Consider the following 19,856-nt stretch of genomic DNA (forward strand, 5'->3'; position numbering starts at 1 on the left):
TGGAAATTGTGATATGTTTAAATATAAGTCCCTGGCAGGAACTTGTCAGCCAAAGCAACTGAAGCATAGAAACCTGTGAAGTTACATAGCAGAAAGACCTGCTTAAATGACAACTGAAATATACATGCTTTCTCCTGAATTTTACCTAGGGTTAGTTTAGTCATACTTGTAACACTGTGGTGGCTTCTCACAATGAAAGGCCCACCGGTCTTCTGAGTCATATAGTATTTTGCCTGTAAAAAACAAGAGTATTTTTTACAAAGGGTGAAGGTGAAGATGGAACAGTATTAGGAAATGTATAAAGCTGTGCATGTCCATCAACCTTGAAATTGCTACTGAGAGCATTAGCTGCCAGCTGGTAAGAAGAACCTTGCTTGTGTGGTGAGAACACTTGGGCATGGTGCAGAACTCGGCTGAATAAGCCATAGCGAATGAATTCTGTGTTGCTGTAGCAGCACTATATTTGAATCTGCTTTTGTGTAACAGCAGTTTGGGGACAGGTTGGAAGTATAAGAGAAGGAGCTGAACCTAATGGGACATGAATGTTGCTAGTTTGCTTGAGTAAAACTTGAATTAAAAAAAAAAAAATCAGAATCCCTGACTTAAAAGATTTACTGCTGGCAAATAAATAGTTAGCCAACTGCAGCTTGGAAGATTTGTGCAAAGTTCATTTCTGTATGTTTTACAACTTTAACATCTCAGCTGTGTTGCATTGAAGGGCATTTTGTTGAAGGCTCTTTGTTGAACTATATGGCTACTCATTGTATTCCTTAGGACCTGAGAATGCCCAATGCCTTTTTATTAGGAACTCCTAATAAAAGAAGTCAATTTATGTAGTGTCATCAAATAGCAATATACAAATTTACTTAAAAAATTAAGTTGCAGTTGTCATTCTTTTACAAATGCACAGTCTTTGTTCAAATAAATATTAAACTAGCTAAACATCTTACCTCAGTATATAGTGGATTTCTCTTATGTTAGCTCTTTGGAGATTTGTAAAGATTTTTTTCAATATGTCTCTGTACACTAGCCTGGTAAAAGTTTCTAAGAATTATATATAGAAAGAATTATGGAATCTAGAAGTCTCAAAGTTCTTCTACAACTTTTGATCAGACAGGTTAGTTTTAGGTGTTTAACAGAACTAATTTTATTAGTAAAATTAAATTCAGGAACTACTTATTGGAATAGTCATTCTTGCTTAATTATAGAGCAGTATTTAGCTCAATGATCCCCATCAAGTGACTCAAGGGAAACAATCAATGTTGGTTGTATGATTCTCAGATATTACAAACCACAGAAAATTGCCTTAGAATGGAGGTTGCTTTTAAGTGGAAGTTGGATTTTTTTCTGCCTCCCCCTCAAATGTTTTGAGATGTTGTGTGATACAGTGTTACTTCTCATAAAAGTTTTGCTAGCATACTTTGAAACAATATAAGATGAAATGTAACTTCAAACCAAATTTGAAGGGGTTCCTTTTAATATTTGTTTGGTTGGGTTTTAAAAAAATATATATTTTTAACGAAACTAAACTGCTGTTTAACACGGACATCCCTAACACCAATCAGCAAGTCCACATTGTTTTCTCAGCATTTGAAGTGTCATCTAAAAATGATAGTTTCTTATGTCAGATCTTGTGGAAGTATTTTCTTTCCAAATATTTATGGATTAATAAAGGAAATTCAATCTAAAAAAATATTTGGTTACTTGAGATAAATATCCCTTTTTTTTTTTTTTTTTAAACAGATGTGAAAATGTAAGTCATGTTAGCGTGTTGATTTTAAGTTTAAAATTTGGTAAAGGAACTTTCAAAGTGGAAAAAATGGCAAGTGAAGAAAAATTACTTTTTTTGTGAGTAGATTTGCTTGATCTGTGGTTGGTAGTGCAGGCATTAAAGTGCTGCTAAGGGAAATTGTAATTGTGAATTGGCTTGCTTTTTTCTTTTAGGCATTTGAGAGAGAAAACATCAATAGCTGTAACATCTAGAGGCTGCTATGGACTGGAAGATGAGAAAGGAATAGCTTGCATTTCAACAAGACGTCGTTCCATGCCTCGCAATTTAATAGGCTTGTCAACAGGCCTGTTTGAGTCTGTGATGGTTCAGGTTCTAAGACAAGAGGAACAGCTGAAAGCAAAAGAGGAAAAGAGGTAACAGGAAAAACTATTTTGTTTTGGTTTTAAATAATCATGTATTTAAGTTCTTCACACGGGCTAGCTTTTAAAGGCTTTTTTAGGTAAATAAATGTTGTGGTGCTTTTTGTCTTAAGTTCATGAATGAATCTGGTAGTTCAAGGCAGTGCATCCACAAAGCAAGAAATTAATTTTTGATTTACCACCTTCTTTAAAAATTACTAACGTTATATAAGCTTTAAAATGAATAAAGGCTGCCGTTATTGTAGGATTGTGAAACTCTTAATCATAACTGAAAGCGTACACAGCAATTTCCTGTTACCTCTGTCACATTTTATCATACCTCTCCTTGGACTGATTTCCATCCAGCAATTAAATTAAAATCTGCGACGATGCTTAACTACAGGCAGTGAGCTTCTCACTGCTTCCCTCACTGATAGTCAGAAGCAAATTGTTTCTGCCACTGCTACTCCTATTATCTCACTGATGTGGCATTTCAGTTTGTCAGTTAGGTAACAGATTTAGAATATGTGTGTGATTAACTCTGTGGGAATTTTGTGGTTTTCATAAGTTTAAGAGGTGTATAATACCAGGCAGTGTTTAATGTTGATTGTGATATGTTTCACTTGGAGGAAAATGAAATTTTTAAGCTTGTATACTTTAACAGTAACTTGAGAGACTGTTTCTAAACACGGAGCATGATGATAAGACAGTATTAGCTTTAGGGAGCAAAATATTTCCAGCTTTTTCCAAAGCTTACAGTTCTGGAGATTTTTCCGATATATAACCAGTTCACTGTAATTTTGCAGGTAGTCTTAATTTTCGACAAATTTGAAGCTGTACAGTTTTGACTGACTTGAGGGTTGGCCAGAACTTTTTCCTTAGAAAAAAGTGAATCTTTCTTCTTCTAATCCACTTCATACTTTGCAAAAAAACCCAAAGATCTCTAGGGTTATTTTTTCTCTTGAAAGGTTTTCTTGATTTGTGTTCAACTTTGTGTTCTAGATCTCTGAACTTAGTAACACTGTTATAAAAAAGGATGTTACGATTGGGTTTTAATTCATCCATAGACTCAGTAGAACATATTAACTCATCAAGTACAAATTTTGCTTTCATACAACTGGTTTAAGCATGTTTCCTGTAAAACCGTAGTAATTAACAGTTAAATCCATTCATCTGGATATACTCAAAAGTCACAGATCCTGTGCAAAGGATACTCCACAGTGACAGATTCTACAGAATGTTCTACAACAACAGAAAAAGTTTACAACTAGCTTGCCTCTTCATGCCCTAAAATTTTCAACTCTGTCACTTATTAGGAAGCAATAAAAATGTGTCAGTAGGAGATGATAGAGTCAAAGAAATATTCAGTATCTACTGACACATTTTTATTGATATAACAGATGGCATAGAGAGGCAGAAGTTACTTTGAAAACATGGTGGATCTGTTAGGAAATAAGAAAATAAGATATCTGAAGAAGAGTGTCTCTGTATCAATTGTTTCTCAACTCGCCGTTGTAGAGGTATTTTTTGAAAAAGACTCAGAAATAGGAAAGCCTATAAAATTAGTAATATGTTACCAGTGAAGATCATGTGATGTAGCATATATAAATTTTCAAAGTGTTTTATATATAAAACATATATGTGTGTATATATATATATATGTACATAGTTGCAACACTAAGATGGGACACTATTTTAATTCAAAAATATATTATGACTTCCTAAACTTACTTTGGATTATTGCTAAAATATAGATTATGTTGAATATATTGCTGTTTGTTAAGAAGATAAAATAGTTATTCAGCTTGGTTTTTTTTAGAAATCTGACACACTGAGGTTGGCACAGAATACATACTTTTAAAAAATTTATGCAAGATTGCAGATTTGGATAGTTTAATTGGAGTGCACAGTGCTGCCCTTTTGGTAACCCCCTTGCAATATTCTGTAGAGCTACCATCTTGGTCTGTTTACAAATGTGTATGTTCAATACTGAATTTAGCTTTCACACTTCATTTTTTGTAATTGTGCTGGGTTAGCTGAAATAGAGTTATTTTTCTTCACACAGTTGAAGCTTTTCTTCTTAGTAGCTACCATGATTTTTTGTTTTGGATTTAATATGAGAATAAAATGATAACACTGTTTTTTTTTTTTTTTCCCATGGGGGTAGAGTTAATGTTTTCTTAATAGTAGCTGGACTGTGTTTTGAAGTTGGTATCAAGAGACTGACTTACTGATGATATTTTGGCAGTTGCCAAGGAGACCAAGGACTTTTCAACTTCCCAGTTGCATGTGCAAAATAGCAGCAGGGAGGGAGGGTAGCAGGAGAGTACCTAGATTGACATTCAGGTTGGTCAGTGAAATACTCCTTACTATTAGTGTCATTACCCATATATAACTGGAGGTGGCTTTTCTGGGTCATTATTTCTGTTTGGGAGTTCTGTTTGGAGTTTGGTGTTAGTTCTGCCCTTTTGCTACTCGGCTGTTTTGCATTTGACCTTTGGCCTTTCTGCCTTTTGCCCTTTTTCTCTCTCACTGGGATCTGCTGTTCAAGATGGAGGCATCTCTCCTTTCTGGGACTGGCTGTTCAGTGTGAACAATTGCATGGAGTATCACTTATTTTGGATTATTTATTATTATTATTATTATTATTATTATTATTATTATTATTATTATTATTATTATTATTATGGTGTCTTATTAAACTGTTCTTATCTCAACCTGCAAGTATCTCTTTTCCCTTTGAATTCTCTTCCTCATCCCATCATCAAGGAGGTGGAGGGGTGAGCAAACAGCTACAGTGGCCCTAGTTGCAGATTGGGGTTAAACCATGGCAGTAATAAACATGAAGTCTGCTGAACTGAAATTGCACTTATGTGTGTTTAAAGCTTATACTAAATCTGCAAGGAAATATCAGGTAAAAATATGTTATTGTGAACAATTATCCACACATTTTTCAGGCCACAAACTTTTAATGCAGAATTCCTATTTATTTTAATGTATCCCGGGAAAATTCAGGGTATGAGCTGTAGTTTTAGAACTAAAGCACTACTTTAGTGGATACAGGTTTTTTTGTTATTGTTATTGTTATTGTTATTATTGATTGTTTCACTAAGCCTTTCTTTACAGTTGGAGAAAAATTAGTGTCCAAATCTGTTGCTATAATATAGACTACCTTGTGTCAGAGTATAATTATTGCTGACTGTGATGGTCAACTCAAATAAGTGGGTAAACTATTTAGGATTTTAATTTCTACTGTACTGAATTTTGCCTTACTCTGATGCTGTTTTTTGTCATAAAATTGTGTGTAGTGTCCAGTATAACTTGCTTACATACTGGTAAAGCAGTTGTGTTTGCATAGGCAACACTTGCTGTTCACCTGACTTGCAAATGAGTTATCAGGAACATAAAAATGTCCTCACTTTCTGGCCTTCCAGCTGACCACGCAGCATGCATGTACGTTCTAGCTAGTAATTGTCTTAGTTTAGGCTGTTTATCTGCCTCACTAGGAGTTATGTATTTTCAGCCCCAGATAAGTAAGGTTGCAAATGGAAGTGCCTTTCTGCAAAACTTGGCCTCATAACTAAAGAACTTGCTTGTCCAAGTTAATATCTAATCCTTTGCTTTAGTTATTTAGATACTCTTATTAGGCACAGGCATCTTATGATGTGTAGAAAGAACTGCAGTAAATGAAATATTTAAAACAGTTTGGATTTTTTTTTTTTCCCAAAAATCCTTGAAATTTATTTTACAAGCTTCTTTTCAACCGCATATTTTGGAAGAATATCCTGAAGTGTGTTTTTTGTCATCTTTTCTGTAGTTAACTTCGTGGAAATCCTCCTCCAGTTCCTGTCCTTATTTTTATTATATAGGTATCCTTTGTAGAGAGTTCTTATTTTCCCTTTCTTGTAGTTTATCTGTTTCTTGTACAGTCATCTGTTTCACCTTTTCTTTATGTAGTGTTCTATAATGTCTCCCAAGTGATACATTCATCATGATGGACTCAATATGTAAAAAATGAGGTGTCTTTGCAAAGCTGATTTCACCATTTTGCAACTAATATTTTCTGTACAGCAGCAAAAAGCACTTTTTCTCTCCTAAAGACATGTATAACAACATCAGATTTACTTTTCTTGTCAGTATTGTTTATAAGCTTTCCTTTTGTTCAATTGTTCTCATTATCAGAATGTTTAATATCATCTTTGGATTATTAGTTACATTTCCATGAGGTTCTTCTCAGCTGCTTTGTTACATACTAATTAAGTAACAAACCAATACTGAGCTACATATTAGCTAACAATAAGTATTTGTGGAATTATTATGTAACTGGAAATTTTTGCTGATTTAGAGGCATTTAGATACTGAAGCATAGAGGCATAATATATACCTACTGAAATTTTTAAAACCACCAGTGAATGATAGGTAATTAACTGGTTGTTTTCAATGGCAATTAAGTGTCTGTATGACTTTGGTTTGTTGAAAATCATGCTAAGCAGGTCTGTTTTCACCATCTCTGAAAACATGCTCGTGGGATAAGTTTCAGACATATTCATTAAAATACTTAAAGAATTTGTTTCTGGGTGCAAGTTAGTAATTTAAATTAGCAAATTGTAGAATGAGGTTTGCTTATACAGTCGATTTTGCCTTTTACGAGAATGTTGTGAGCATGAATGAACTGGGTCCAATGGAAAAATATAGAATATGTCACAATATAATGTAAGACATTACAGATACAGAATGAAGGTCATGTGGGCATCTCTAAATTAAATTACTTCTGACTATTAAATCTTGATTTCATTTAGAATAATGTGTAATATTGCTATATTGTACATAGCTTTCTAGTTTACTTTGTAATAAGTAAGTTTGTAGAAACGAATCACTGTAGAATTAGAACAGTTCTCTGTACCTGTCATTAGAGTTCCAATGCCTTACCTTTTACCTGTGAAAAATTACTCAACACTGAAGTGAGTTAGAAGTAGTAATTGGGAGGAAAAAAAGTACAATCTAGTTTTGCATCTTCTCCCTTCCAGTGAAATTTCTTGCTGCAAGTGTGAAGGAATTAGCTGGTGAGATATGTCTGTTGTCTTAAGGGAGAAAATTATAAGAAAAGTGGGGAGTGATGTGTGGACTCTGTTTGAGGTGGTGTCTCTCCTTGGGGAGCATGTCCACTGAGTTTTAAAGTTATGGTTTTATCCACTCAAGCTGCAGAACATCTGCTGCAGATGTGTTCTAGGCATGTGTTTGTCCTTTGTTAGTCTGGAAATGTCATCTTGACCTTACAGTAGCTTTGTGTTGTTCTTGTAAACACAATACATGTCTGGAAACAAATTCCTGATAAGTGTAAATAGAAGTATGAAACAATGTGTGGGGTGGTGGTGGTGGTGTTTTTAATACAATTGCTTTGAGCATTAAAGCCAAGTACATTTGTCCAGAGAATTTCTCAGTGTAAGGTTATTTATCCTGCCAAATACATAAAATTTTTCTCACTCTTCACCCCCACTCCCTTGCCCCACCTCCTCTCCGCTCCTCACCCCCTTCCTCCCTCTCAGAAATCACTTGGGGAAAAAGCTAGGCCCTCCAAAAGATGAGCACCTAGTAGGAGGACTCCAGTAATTACTGTATGAAAGTGTGCTATTATTTAATTTTTTTCCTGAATGTCTACTGATAATAGGTGTCTACTGAGAATAGATTGACTACAGATATTGTGATAAAGTAGTAGCTTTAAAAAAAAAGTTGAACTTTTTTGCAGGTGAAACAACATGTTTTTTTAAAAATATCTTTTAAATAGTTTAATGATTGCTATTTTCTGAAGTATAAGACAGAGGTGGATCTGTCTTGTATTTATTTTGAGAATTCTACTTTAATTTAAATTATTAATTGATAAGTTGAAACTGCTTGCAGAGACGATATTTTAGAATATCTATAACCTGTATTTTTATTGAACAGTTCTGAAGTATGATTGTTTCTACAAATGTTGTGTCTCACTGTCTATTAATATTCAAGCTTATTCCTATACTATTTTAATAGAGTTTTCACTTATCTGGAGGCAGCAGGTTATTTGGAAGTATGTTTAACTGTTAGGAGGGAGGAGGGACTGGGATTCAGGAGTGCTTTGAAATTTATTTTTGAAAACACTTTTTACTTAATATGGTTTCTTCCTCTGCCCCACTTGTAAGTTTTGTTTTGCTTTGGTTTTGTTGTTTAGTTGGTTGATTGTTTTGTTGTTGGTTTTTTGTTGGTTTTGGGTTTTTTTAGTTATTTTTATTTATTATACTAATGCAATATTAACACATGGAAATAAATTGAAAGCAGAATAAGAAAAAATGTGCAGTTTACCTGTGCAAGTAGTACTGTTGAATTTACTAGTTTTTTTGCCTAGAATGGCAAATGAGGTTTTGTTGTTAGACAACATTTGTTATATGTTTAAATTAGTGCTGCAAAGTGGCATTTTGTCTTTAGATCCCATCCATGATATGGTTAAATTAATGCTGTATTGGGAGAGTAAAGTAGAGAGTTTACTGTCCTGTTTCTATTTACATTTTAATTTTGTGTTTCACATGAATCTGTCTTTCCGCATTTGATAGGTACATAAATAACAAGGATGTATTATATGTCATTTTGCATATACAGAGAATGTGAATTTTAAGTTTGTGGTCATGGCCTATTTCTCCTGCATTGACACTAAAATGTGGGCTAAGTTATGTTTGTCACATTTTTTACATTATTGAGATAGCTAATCAATACTTAATGTTTAAAATACACATTCTTCATGCTAGAAGCAACTATTAGCTTCACTTCGTCAAAAGAAAGATTTTAATATACCATTACTTTTTGGCTCAATTTGGAAAGCACAGATGCTTTGAATGGATGCATAGCATTTATTTGCTACTTGTTTATGAAGAAACACAGTTGGAGGTTAGCAATCTGGAAATAAGGACATGTAAATTCCAGCAGCAGGTCACATTAGTGATGTATGCAGGTGACTGTTTCTAGCAGTGGTCAGTGATAGAAGCTTCAGAGAAAAATACATGAGAAGCTTTGCATGAGCTCTAGAAAAACTTTCCTGTAAGTACAACTGTATCCTAATCCTGTCTTTCAGAATCTGATCATGCCTTGGGGCAAAAATGTTAGTTTACCGTTGCAGCATTGAAGAAAAATCCCTCCTGTTTCTGCTAACTATTGATATTCTTGTGATAGATGCAAATGTAATCTTTTTCACTTTGGAACTGAATTAACATATCCTGTGTTCTATTAAGTTAGATGGTAAGCTACTGGCCATTGGTTATCAGAAGCAGAAGCATTTCTTCCTCTTAAACTTGTTCCCTTTAAATTTAATGATGAATTTACAAATGAAAGTAAATAGAAGTTCCAAGTTTTGTATATTGCTGTCAGGTTTCCTCTTGCTGGTGTTTTGTGTAGCCTCCCAGATTTTTCAGAAGTTTTTACTGGCCTTTGATTGCTGATGATATTTTTCTCTGACTACCCTCTATTTCTGCAGTATCCTTTTTTTAGATAGGGCAACCAGAACTGAATATAGTTTTTCAGGTGAGGGCAAATCATTTTTTAATGTAATGACATTTTATTTCTGGTGTTATTTTCTGTCACATTTCTCCACGCATCCTGATATTAATTTCCTTTTTGACCACTATTGCTAATCAACTAGTAACACATCTCTGAGTGTGAGGGAAAATGGATTTTGTATGTGAATGAAACACTTAACAGTTAGGCGTGTATACTTGAGTACTGAGGAAGGGAATTAAAAGGTAGGTGGCAGAAGCTACAGGGCAACCATCTGAAAGCACAACTTATCTGGAATTTGTTTTCAGATATTTTTATATAGATAGTTTGGTGAAAATACTTAATCCTGCCAAAAAGGATTGGGGAAGGAAACACATTTGAATACAAAATCTAAAACCACCTGAGCTATTGATATATGCCAGTTCTTTTTCTTACCTTTTCCCCTTTTATTAATAGTGATAGAAATAAGAGACTATCATTTCCCATTTTGTTGGAATGATGTATTGCATAATCCAAAGTAAGACAAACTGAGTTAAAACTTAGTGAACTGTATTCTTTCTTACTTCGAGATAAGTATGTTTGTCATACTGTACTTCTGATTTTCTTCTCCCCAGTTTCTTTTTGTTCACCTGGTATCTGAATTGTCATGAACTTTCTTTTAATAGGCTGAGAGAGCAAGAAAGAAAAGAAGCAGAAGAAGCTACTCAAAAAGAAATAGAAGAATGGGAAAAGTCACTTTTAGCTCAAGCAGCACCTACAAGGATGGAGACAATGTGGGAGATTCCAGCTATTGGTCATTTTCTTTGTTTAGCACAACAGATTTTAAATTTACCTGAAATAGTATTCTATGAATTGGAACGTTGCCTTCTGATGCCTCAGTGTAACGCTTTTTTATCCAAAATAATGACTTCTTTGTTAAGTCCTCCTCATCGCAGATCTACGTTACATCGCAGGCCTACACTTTCTTACAGGACTTGGGAAGCAGCTCTCAGACGGAAAGTACAACACTGGTATACTGTTGTAGGGCAGACTGACAATCCTAACAGTTCTGCAGAAAAACTTGGATTGTGTCCTCAGTTTTTCAAAGTCCTTGGAGAAGTTAGTCCCTTGGAGAAAAAACCATTTCATGAGCTACCATTCTACCAAAAAGTGTGGCTGTTGAAAGGTCTCTGTGATTTTGTGTATGAAACACAAAAGGATGTTCAGGATGCTGTGCTAGGTCAGCCTATCCACGAATGTAGAGAAGTGATTCTTGGTTATGACTGCTTGGAGAATGCCTATGTTCATTTTCCTCAGTTCTGTGGTGCAGATGTTCGGATTTACAAACAAAAACCTTTCCAGGCTCCTGAATTCCCATCCCCTACCATCAAAGTTAAAAAAGTGTCACGTATTAAATTGGAGAAAGTAAAACATGAATATGTAAGCAAAAGCAATGGGGAGGTCAGTTCTGGTGGCAGAGAAGAGCATCATTCCAAGACAGAAGTAGAGAGAAGTATGGACTCCATTGTTATCTGTCCAGAAAAAAACCCACATTTAGATACCTTTAGAATAACTGCAGATGAGATTAACTGTGAAATCAAGACTTCAGCAGCCTACGACATCAACAGATCTGGTTGCTATAAAGAGAACTTGAGGAATTTGATTAGTTCTGGAGAGATTGTTGATATGGGCGCTCACCCTGGTTCAGGAGACATAAAGGCTGTGGAGAATGGACAAGATCGTGCTGAAATGGCCAGAGTAAAAGCTGAAATCAGTCCATTCAAGGAGAACATGCTGAAAGCTTGCCAAATGCATGTCAATGGCACTCATAATGCCAATCAAGAGATAAATTACCACGAATCTGCTAAAGAAACAGTGCTAGAGAACTTGATGCAAAATAATAAGAAACTAATTAAGTTACGGGCAAAAAAGAAGAAAAAGAAAAAAAAGAAGTTGAAAGATATTCTGAATGAAAATCTACAGAGAAAACTTGATGACTTGCAAAGAAAGCGTGAGATTCATCTTCATCCATTCAAATCTTACAAATCTGAGATCCAGAACAAGTTGTTTATAATTAAAAAGAAAGCAAAACACAAGAAGCACAAATCTGGTAAGCTGGCATTTTTACCTCTAGTGAAAATTAGGAGGATACTTTTTTTTTTTTTTTTTTTAATTAACCTGGTTAGAATGCGTTTTATTTTGTGAAACAGGACAGCTTTATTGTCTGATGTTAATTTTAATGTGAAAGTTTCTCATTCAGTAACATGAGCATATAAAGCAGGCTGAGTAGCTGATTAAACCATGATTCATTTGCAGAATATATCTATAGAGATCACAATTCACTGCAAGAGAGTGGGTTGGTTACAAAAAGTATTTAGGAGAATGAATCTGACTGACTGGTTTGCATCTGAGAGTGTAGCTTTGTAGCTTGAAGTCATTTTATCATAGAATCACACAGAATGGTCAAGAATGGAAGTGACCTCTGGAGATCATCTGTGATAGTCCACCCCTCTGCTAAAGCAGATGCACTAGAACAGGTTGCACAGGAACATGTCCAGGGGGTCTTATGTCAAAACATTCTTTTTTCCACGCTAAACTGCATAGTAAATTTAGTAGTAGAATGCCGTATACCTCTGCTTTTTCCAATTTGATATTTTGTCATAAGGAGCCTAACATTGTCAGAGGTAATTTAATATACAAAATGCTGTATAGTTTTGTTAAAAATATGCATCTGTAGTGGTAGACCAGTACCATATACCGTTAATAATCTGAACTTAGCTTTCAAAGGTACATATTTTCATCAGGGAATGCTGCAGGTATAGTATTACTCCCTTTTGTTGTCAGTTTCAGATGGGAAGATGTGTCACTGCAGGTGGAAATCCAGAAAAAAGCAACAAAGTTTACTCTTACATATTCTGTTTGCACAGAGACCTTATATGTGTCTGTTAAATGAGAAATGATGGAAATTCCTCTTCTCCACTTTTAGTTTTCCCATGTCTACTTGATCTACTGGATCTGAGAGTCTTCAGTTATACTCAGATGGCACGCTTGTTTCCATTCAGGTGGAGGAAATAAAATGTTTTTCATCTGCAGGTGACAGGCATTGTCCTGGGCATGATATGAAGGGTCCTATTTGTTCTGGTACTCTCTTGTCCTTTATCTCTTACTATGTTGAGACATTTCCCTTTTTATTCTGAATATTTCTTCATTGCAAATATTGACCTCACTGGAGAAAATTTTCCTGAAACATTACAGTACTAGGAGAAAGAGCTTTTCTTCCTATGCTTGCTAAGTGTCCATTAGTCCTGTAACTGTTAGGCTGAAATGGATAGAATAGGATTGGATGAACGCTAGTGCCTTATTGTTTTGTAATGTTTCATAATGATTAAGGTTAAGTAGTATTTCTCAAAGGTCATTTGAAATTTTATCTTCTTTTAAGGATTTCCTCTGTTCTACATTGTAGGCTTAAGATTTACTCAAACTTATTCTGAATTCACAAAAATACTTGGTTTAAATCTGACCATAGCGATAAGCACTCTTTACAATGTTCTTTAAAAGTACAGGAGGTAGAAGGGAGTATCAGGAAAGTAAAAGTGTGTACCTTTCCTTATTTTTTAACAAGGTGATTTTTCCCCCTATTGGTTCTCTAAGGCAGCTACATGTAAGTTTAAGTCACAGTTCATGTTTCTGTTCAGATGATTTGCACATTCCTGACTTGCTGTAGCAGTGGCACACTCGGGTTACTGTTCATGAATGTAGACTGGTTGTGCGGGGTGTTTTGAGCTGAAAAATTCCGGTAACTATTGTGAGCAAACCTTACTGGAGAACATAGCAGTGTCATGGGAGGTTGCCATAGTTGAAGAGCATTCATGTACCCTATGCTTGTGCTCTGAAAGATTCTAGCAGTCCACCTGCTTAAAGTCTCTTTCACAGTGTATTTTATTTCATAAAGTACCATTATATTTTGTGTATGAAATCAAGCATTGCTTGAATGTGAAGAAATTAATCTAACAGCCTAGCAGCAGTTTTGTAGTGTCTGGTGTACTGTCCGTGGGAGTTTCATGGTCATTTTTGTCTTCAGAGTTGTAACAACTTGGTTGTAGTGGTCTAGCCTCTACATCTCGATCAGTCTGTTAACTGTGTTGAAAACATTAAATGAAGTATTCTGCCAAGTTGTAACAATGTACTGAATGCATTAAGCTACAGTGTCAATATCTTCAGAAACATGTACCACTGAAGTTTTACTGGGTTTGCTTAAATTGTTCCATGAATTGGCATTGTTAGTGCACTTGTTCAGACCTGCTTTGTTGTTTTGACTATGTAAAATCATGTGCTTGTGTCACTGTGGAACTTCAAAAGTCTATAGTAATGCTTCATTTTCCAGATGATTACAAGTTACATTTTCTAAAAGAGGAGCTGTTGGGAGTAAGATAGAAGATTAGGAGAAAAAAAAGTGGAAAAAAAGGATGTGCTTGGTAACTGCCAAATCTTTGAAAGACATTAAATGTGTCTTGCAAATTTGTGAACAGGAAAATTCAAGCCAGTTTGTCAGTTTGAGAACAGTGGAGCTGCTGCTAAAATGTAATGAGAAAACAAGAATTCTTGCAGTTGGAGGGGCTAACAACTTTATTTTACCATGGCAAATACTACTGAGTTAGTGTTTGATGTCAAAAACATCTATTTCCACATCTAGGGGAAGGAGGCTCTGTTGCATATGTGGTATAAATAGATTTTTATTAAAAATTCCTATTAAAATAATTTTTAATAAAAATAATTAAAAAATATAATAAAAAATTATGTTGTCACCTTATAATTTGAAGCATGGGTTGACATTACTTTTGTTCTTCTAACAGGAGCCATGAGGACTCAAATATCATAGTTTATCACAGGAAGTTTTACTAGGTCTGTAAAAGTGTTCCTGTTTTCAAGTCAAGAGGATTTATATTATGATAACTTACACATGGGTTGTGTTGTCCTTGTTGAGGTAATTTACAGATGTCAAGAGCATTTCTGTGGCTTACTCTTTTATTTGTCTACACTAAAATAGGACTAGAAGAGATGTAAAGTATCATTTATTTATTTTTTCCCCCTTCTTCACCCTCAGATAAGAAGACCAACTTGAGATGGCTTCTGTTTTAGTTGCATCTAAACTCCCTAGTAGGTATTTGGATGCTCATAACTAGTGTCCAGGCCCTAGTTTTTATGTTACATTGCTAATTGTCTGCTCATCTATTCAATTATACCATCTGTGGAATTTATTTTGACTCGAAAGAAAAAAGCTACGGCAGGTAGACATCTTCTGGACATACTGAACTTAAGTAATATCTAAGAATTTTCTCAGTTCTGGCTAAGGGACTCTTGGTTAATAAAATGTTGATTTCCAGTGAATTTTAGAACAGAGGTTTTCCAGCAGTGATGTTACTTAAAAGGAATAAATATGAAAGATCTGTAGATCTGGGTTTGTTTTTTTACTTTCAGCAACAAGTTTGTCTAACAAATTACTTGATGACAATTATGTGAAAGGAAAATCAATTAAAAAACAGCTCTTAACCATCAGTCAAAAATACAAAATAATCCAATCTCTTGGACTTGAGATTAGAACAGGTGATAACTCAAAACAGTATTAACTACTAAGTCATATTTCTTCCCATCCACCTATCATGATCTTCATTAATTTAGCATTAAAATTAAAAAGCAGTAAGGTAAAAATTGTTCAACTTTGAATTATTTTAGTCATTAATTTTGGTTTAGTTTTGGTTTGTTATATAAAGTCTTTACTCTGAGACTGAGTCACACGTGAAACTGGGAATACACCATTTCAAACAGTACCTATATTTCAGTACTTTTCAGTACAATGTTCACCTACTTTGAAATCACCTTTTCTCAGAATAGCATTTGTTTCACATTCACTTTAATGCTTTGACTAACCTCTGTTACTAGCTTTTACCAGTACTCACTAAACAGGTTTTCATGCTCATCCATCAAGCACCAAACACTGTCAGGGTGGACAGGGCAGCATCTGAGTTAATGTTACTTTTCCCCTGCTTAATACAGTTTCCAGCTTTTTTGGCAGATGAAGGTCTTGTTCAACTAAGTTTCCTGTGGAAAACCCATATTTTACATAATTGCTGCCACAAGATGAAGTTTGTTTTCATTCAGAAAAAACAATGGCATGATAGCTAAAATGTTACATGACTGCACTGTCCTTTACCACAAATTTTGTGTGTTTTGACAGCGTTCTTGTTTCAATTTACTACCCAAGTGGTTTGTTTCAGGAGGTAAAGTCAGGAAATGTGCAAATTGAGCTTTTAGGCTTCTATGCTACCAGCTCTAGCTACAAGTTGGTAGAATGTTATTGGAGAGAAATATTACCTCAAATCAAGGAAGAGTTTTGGTTTATATTCACTGATAACTGAATTATAGTCTAATTTAGGATAAGATTTGTTGTAGTTTGATTGATGAATAAAGTCATTGTGTATTTTCCCTTTATTCTCTGGTAGAGAATGAAGTGGCGTGTATTTGTTGAAAGTTATACCCTCTGTCCAGGGTAAGATGTCTTGTAGTCTCTTCCCCTCTGAACTGAAACACATGTGAGATGTGAAGCCTGTTGGAAGAGGCAGTGTGGAGACATAATTAGTAATTGTGGCACGGTAATGTCACGTTAGTGAGTGAATGTAAGGTTACACAGGCTAACATTTCCTAGCTTTAGAACAGTTCCACTTGCACTTCTGATATGCATATATTTGAATACAAACTTTTTTTTTTTTTAATTCAGTAATGCTATTTTATGGTTCTGGCAAGGGGGAAGAAAGCGCTTTTTTTTTTTTTTTTCCCCAAAGAAGTGTTGACTATATTTGAAATGTAACCTTGTATAAAAAAGAAGTAAAACTTATAATCTTTATTACAAGAATTGCCCTATAGTGGAAACAGTAAAGAGTAAAGAGTAAATCTATATTTACTTATCAGTGTTTATAAAATATTTGTTAATTACTTGTCAAAGCAAGTATTTCTTTACTTTGCAAAAATAATTTAGGTTTGTAGCTGTTGCTGTATAAGGATGACATTGTTAGTGCTTCAAGATGATATGCCTAACAACTTCTGTGTAGTTGCAGCTCTTGAAGAAGACCTCTTCAGCTTTTTCAAGATCATTATTTTCTTTGGACTTCTTGTTTTACTTTGGGAAACTCTTAATTTGTTTTGATGGAGAGTATTTTTCTCATTTCATTCTTACATGGTTAGGGAGAAGTGTGAAGACGTAGATTGAACAGAAGCATTATCTGACTTCCTTCTGTGTAGTGCAGTCCTGAGTTATGGATTCCTAGGTATTTCATACTAGTATGTGTGTAATCTGCAGGGTAGTCTTTCAGCGGATCACAGAACCATAGAAAAGCTGTTTGAAAGAACATCTGGAGATCACTCTCTGTGATTCCGTGTTTGAAGCAGGACTGTCAGAAATACCAAATCAAGTCAGCTGTGACGTTGTGTAGCTATATCTTGAAGGCCTCTAAAGATGGACATCTATTTATCAATCCTCTGTTCTCCCTTTCCTCTCTGAGAATTCTTATACTGGAATTCCATTATCATTTTGTCTACGTGTAGGATTCTTGTTAAGTATTTTATGAAGTATGGCTAGTAAAAGCTGGAGACAGAGCAGTGGGAAGCAAGCAGGGTGTGTTAAATTGGAATAGGTGACCCGAAGAGATAATGCTTATCAGCTTCCTTATTAGAAATATTTCTTTTTTCTTCATTATTTCTTAGGGTGTGTTTCTCTAACTCTGATTGCATTCAGTCAGCAATTAAGCATAATTGTACATTGAGTATGCACTGAAAAGTACAGTGTACTGTGGTTCAATATGTGTCTAGCTGCTGTCAGAAACATAGAATCATTGAATCATTTTGGTTGGAAAAGACCATTAAGATCATCTAGTCCAACCGTTAACCTTACTTCATCTGTTAAAGTAATTTAAGCCATTTAAAATACTTTCTTTACCTAGGTTCACAGGCAAAGCAGCTCTAGCTGACCTCTGTGGAGTGGTTTGGCAAGTTGCCACTCACAGTAGATGCCTGTTGAACCCCTTAGTGATTTTTACCTTGATACAGAATTTATGTCCACCTCAGTTTGGCAGTTGAAGCTAAGTGACTGTTCTGTGGTGGCAAAGCTGAAGTGTTCGTGTGGTAATACTACCAGGGCCAACAGCAGGTAGCTGGTACAGACTGACATCCTTTACCATTGCTGTTGGCTTTGCTGAACATGTCATCTTGTGGTCTGAGAATCTATACTAACAGATCTAGGTAGATTTTTATTGTGGCAATATGATCCCTGGTTAATTATATCCAAAGATTTTTCCACTTAAAGGTAAGCGAATTGGAAACTGGACACAGGTGCAGCTGCGTTGTCTCAAGAATACTAAAAAGAAGTTTTCTGTTATAATCTTTAGGGTTTTTCCCTTGATAAGCTATTAAAGAATATTTTTTCTTTAAAACCTGGCAAATGAGAAGTACTATTTTTGGAAAACCAGAGATAACTTTTTTTAAAAGAGAGAGATTATCAGTAATAATTCTGTAACTTGTTTTGAACTTCAATTTGGTATTTTATAAGGAGGTTATTAAGGTAGAAGATGAGTTTGCCAAAGTTAGTTCTCTCTATATATGTATCTATTAATACTCTCACATTTTACAAATATCTGTAGTGTTTTTGTATTTTTTAGTATGAGATATGTGCCTGTGTTGTAGAACATCTGATGTATATAGTCGTGAAGTAGGAAAGAGATTGTTGCTGCACTGTACAAGAAGATTGCTAGTGCAGTGGCAGATGTCAGCCTGGGAGTCATGGCTTATGATACATGTATTATAGTAGACGAGTTTTATGATAACCCATATGTCATACACTATTTTCAAAGACATTTTTTCCTTGATTCAGTTTACACAGAAGTTCAGGCTTATCTTCTCTGTGGTTCTATATATTTTTTAAATTCTTGTTCTGTCTGTTACCCCATATCTTCCCAACTGCATGCTTTTCAGATGCTGCTGCAAAGGAAGAAATATTTGCTTTATTTTTTTGTAATCAGTTACAATTCTTCCTAACAATTTTCACCGCTTTTTCAGCAGGAAATACTGGGGGAAAGGGAGTATATTTCTGTTACCTCTGTTATTTTTTGAAGTGCATTGCATCATTCAGCACCTGATGCTGAAAATATTCCAGTAAATGTTTTCTGGAAAGTGTGTTGAAAATATCCAAATAAAATGAAAATTTTCATGTAAATCATATTCAAATCTTTCTTTTGTAAGGAAGCAAGACAGACTTGCTGCACCATGTTTTTATCCCTTAATGTTCTGACCAGCTAACATTCTTTTACAGGGCTGTAGCAAGGAACTACCATGTGACCAGAATTCTATTTTAGTCAGTTTGTCAAGAAAGCTTGTATTAAATGTCTGCTTTAGTTCATTTAATGGACAGCACTGTTCTTAATTCCAACAATTATGTTTTCAGTGCAGCTGGATTCATAAAATGTTATAAAAATGTCAGCTTTTTTCATCCATTGTCAAAATGTTTGGGTCATTGTTTTAATAAACATGCTTCTCTGTTTTGTCACTTGTTCTGTAGTGGGAAATCCGTGAATATTTATTTTTGATATTTTAAATTTTGTAATAAGTTTTTGTTATAAGTTCAGAATGTGGAGTTTCAAATCGAGTTTGATTTACTGATTTTTAGATGGTTTAATTTTATATAGAATTTCAAATCTCTATTCTTTGAGTCCTGTGACCTGTCTCTTAAGTGCTCTTTATTTCAGATTCAGGTAAGATGTTCAGGAAACTCACTGTAATAAACTGAAAATATAAATGCCTAGGCATCAGTTTATAGGTGTATGTATATGTACATATGCATTTGTACACACAAGCAAACATCTATTAGGAAAAAATTAAATGCAATTCCTGCCAGTATTTTCATTAATATAAGTATCAAATCTACCTGCACTTGTATTATTACCAAGTGCCTGTAATGATTCTGTTTGACAATTAATTCCACATACTTTATATTTTTTGTTTGTCTGTTTTTAATTTTTTAAGGTTTTAAATTCTTGTTTAGAACTGCACTGTGCTCACGCACAGTGGTAATCTTAAAGTGGTGGTTTTGTTCTGAATGAACAGATCAAAAGTGATCTTTTTTCAGTTTACCATGTGAATGTAGAAGTAAGCATTTAAGAAATTCCACTATCTTGCATACATGGCTT

At 34.6% G+C, this 19,856-nt stretch overlaps 1 protein-coding gene across 2 annotated transcripts in view; it reads left to right on the top strand.

The window, feature by feature from the left end:
• BRD10 (bromodomain containing 10) overlaps window positions 1–19,856 on the top strand; it is a 51,058-nt gene that overhangs the window by 1,628 nt on the left and 29,574 nt on the right. For both annotated transcript variants that reach the window (XM_082074625.1, XM_082074626.1), the window contains exons 2-3: window positions 1,945–2,145; window positions 10,311–11,734. In XM_082074625.1, the coding sequence (XP_081930751.1) occupies window positions 1,945–2,145; window positions 10,311–11,734 (1,625 nt within the window). The remainder of the gene's footprint in view (window positions 1–1,944; window positions 2,146–10,310; window positions 11,735–19,856) is intronic.

Source organism: Streptopelia decaocto (assembly GCF_964273445.1).
Source record: "Streptopelia decaocto genome assembly, chromosome: Z".
NCBI lineage: Eukaryota > Metazoa > Chordata > Aves > Columbiformes > Columbidae > Streptopelia > Streptopelia decaocto.